This window comes from Myotis davidii, unplaced genomic scaffold, assembly GCF_000327345.1.
Source record: "Myotis davidii unplaced genomic scaffold, ASM32734v1 scaffold796, whole genome shotgun sequence".
Classification (NCBI taxonomy): Eukaryota; Metazoa; Chordata; class Mammalia; order Chiroptera; family Vespertilionidae; genus Myotis; species Myotis davidii.
In genome coordinates, this window is record NW_006287809.1 from 169,730 (window position 1) to 172,780 (window position 3,051).

General features: G+C 51.7%; 1 protein-coding gene across 1 annotated transcript in view; it reads left to right on the forward strand.

The window, feature by feature from the left end:
- The window catches only part of ERCC2 (excision repair cross-complementation group 2), a 35,577-nt gene that overhangs the window by 2,669 nt on the left and 29,857 nt on the right, over positions 1-3,051 (forward strand). Inside the window, exons 5-9 of the mRNA XM_015561195.1 lie at positions 4-24; positions 2,080-2,196; positions 2,288-2,404; positions 2,694-2,817; positions 2,907-3,003. Coding sequence (XP_015416681.1) covers positions 4-24; positions 2,080-2,196; positions 2,288-2,404; positions 2,694-2,817; positions 2,907-3,003 — 476 coding nt within the window. The remainder of the gene's footprint in view (positions 1-3; positions 25-2,079; positions 2,197-2,287; positions 2,405-2,693; positions 2,818-2,906; positions 3,004-3,051) is intronic.

Here is a 3,051-nt window from a genome sequence, read left to right on the forward strand (position 1 = left end):
AAGAACCTGTGCATCCACCCTGAGGTGAGTGCCCACGCCGCTCCTTGCCCTGAGCCCGGGGCCGAGGGCACGCGTCATCCGCCAGGAGTTCTCTCGGGAGGTCAGCAGGGGCCGCACACAGAGTTCTCTCCTCGCTTTTCAAAGTCGACTCACTGCTCACGGCCAAGGCAAGCACACTTCTTCCGGGGAGCCTCCCCTTTTCCCCTAGCCTAGGACACGTTACAGATGCCCTTCCTGGAGTCCAGCAGGCCTGGGTTCCTGGCTCTGAAGCATTAGTTACGTAAATTTAAAAAAATATATATTTGTATTGATTTTAGAGAGGAAGGGGGAGAGAGAGAGAGAGAGAGAGACATCAAGATGAGAATCATTGATCGGCCGCCTCCTGCATGCCCACACTGGGGATTGAGCCCACAACCTGGGCAAATGCCCTGACGGAGAATTGAACCGTGACCTCCTGGTTCATGGGTCGATGTGCAACCACTGAGCCACACCAGCAGGACAGTTGTATAATTTTGCGTAGGTGATTTCTGGAGTCTGGGCCTCAGTTTTCCTTTCTGTTAAATAAATGTAAAGTCCCTGCTTCGTCCAGTTGATAAGATTAGGTGAGATAATGTATGTGTAGTCCTTAGTATGTACAAAGAGCTAGAACAGCCGTGGGCAAACTACGGCCCGTTTGAAATGAATAAAACTAAAAAAAAAAAAAAGACCATACCCTTTTATGTAATGATGTTTACTTTGAATTTATATTAGTTCACACAAACACTCCATCCATGCTTTTGTTCCGGCCCTCCGGTCCAGTTTAAGAACCCATTGTGGCCCTCGAGTCAAAAAGTTTGCCCACCCCTGAGCTAGAAGAATAGGAGAAATTTTTATGATATGAATAGATATATGACACATAGAATATTAGTTTTTATTTAATTATGTTATAAAGGCACAGGGCTCACTGCACCAGAAATTGTTGTAAGCACTTAACGTGTAACTCACGGAGTATGTATTCTGTAAGATTATCTGTAAGAATGTGTCAGAAATAATATAGATGACGGAGGGTAATGAAGTAGCAGCACAGCCTGGGCAGCTGATGAAATGGGAACAGGGGCGGGGGACGGGGGGGGGGCTTTGTGTTGGGGACAGGCAGCCTGCGCTGTGACACTGCCACCCGCAGAGCCTCGGAGGGCACAGAGCCGGGCAAGGGCAAGGCCCTTTGTCAGACTGTGTGGTCAGACCCTCTTCTGATTCTGAGACCTCGCCACGGTCCTGGTTGTTTGCATTTTGAAAGATTGAGCAGTTACCCTTGATCCACACACTAAGGAATCTTCAAGGCTTAGTGGTGTGTGTGTTTGTTTTCGAGGTTTAATTGACATATTCGTTGTGGGTGTTCAACGTAATGATTTGATATTTGTATACACCTCGAAATGATTACTGCCATAAGTCCAGTCACCTTACATAGTTATTTTTTTTGTGTGATGTGAACTTTTAAGATCTATTCTCTTAGCAACTTTCAAATATGCAATAATGTATTCACTATAGTCACATGCTGTACATCCTCAGGACTTGTTTTTTTAACTGGAAGTTTGTACCTTTTGACCACTTTCACCCATTTCACCCATCCCTACCCCACCTCTGGCCACCACCAATCTCCTCTCTATCTATGGGCTTGGTTGTTTCTTTTTTCTTTTTTTAGATTCTCTAGTAAGTGAGGTCATATGTAATTTGTCTTTCTCTGTGTGGCTTATTTCACTTAGTAATGCCCTGCAGGTCCACCCACTTTGTCACAATGTTTCCTCTTTCATGGCTGAATAATAGTCCATTGTATACAGGGCTTAATGTTTTAAAAGTAATAATTTAAGAGTAACACTTTTGCCATTCTTTCACCCCTGCAGTATGTCCCCAGGTGTCTTAACTGTTTATCATTGAAACCAGTTGAGGTTTGAGTTTTCCAAAAATCCCCTCGTTCCACCCCAGAGAGAACGGCTTCCCACCCCCCAGGGTGAGGCGTAGAGCCCCAGGTCCCAGGAGTGGCCGGGCTTTTCAGCCCGTGTCAGTGCTGAGATGCACCCCCGCCCCCGCCCTGCTCCCCAGGTAACACCCCTGCGCTTTGGGAAGGATGTCGATGGAAAATGCCACAGCCTCACAGCCTCCTACGTGCGGGCGCAGTACCAGCGGGACCCCAGCCTGCCCCACTGCCGCTTTTACGAGGTGCCTGCCAGGACAGGGCTAAGGGAGGGCGGGCAGCAGCCCGTGCCAGCCCACCTCTTTGACCACCAGACACCCTCTCGCCCTGCCCCAGGAATTTGATATTCATGGGCGCCAGGTGCCCCTCCCTGCTGGCATCTACAACCTGGATGACCTGAAGGCCGTGGGGCGGCGCCAGGGCTGGTGCCCATACTTCCTTGCCCGGTACTCGGTGAGGAGACTGGCAGGGGGTGGGCAGAGGGCATGTGTGAGGATTGCAGGCTGCCTGCCCATTTGACTGCCTGTGTCTGTCTGTCTGCCTATATCGCCCTGTGGGTCTGTGTCTCTGTCTGTCTCTATCAACTTATTTTTGTGCCTGGCCTGTGTTTGTCTGTCCTCGCCTCGCCTCTGTGGGCCTGTGAGGAAGGGTCGTGGTAGTGTGGGTGGGTGGGAGGTCGCATGGTTCAGGGATTAGGGTGGCAGGCAGGCTTGGTGTAACCCTCCTCCCCTCTCCCCTGCAGATCCTGCACGCCAACGTGGTGGTCTACAGCTACCACTACCTCCTGGACCCCAAGATTGCAGACCTGGTGTCCAAGGAGCTGGCCCGCAAGGCCGTTGTGGTCTTCGACGAGGCCCACAACATTGGTGAGGAGGGCGCCAGGGAGGTGATGCCAGCCCCTCAGGCTGCTACCCAGGCTCTGCCTGCCTGAGCCGGGCCTTCCCCTCCTCTCCAGACAATGTCTGCATCGACTCCATGAGCGTCAACCTCACCCGCCGGACCCTGGACAGATGCCAGGGCAACCTGGAGACCCTGCAGAAGACAGTGCTCAGGTGGGGGTGCGGGCAGCAGTAGGCCCTGTCCCCGCCGGGCCCCTGATG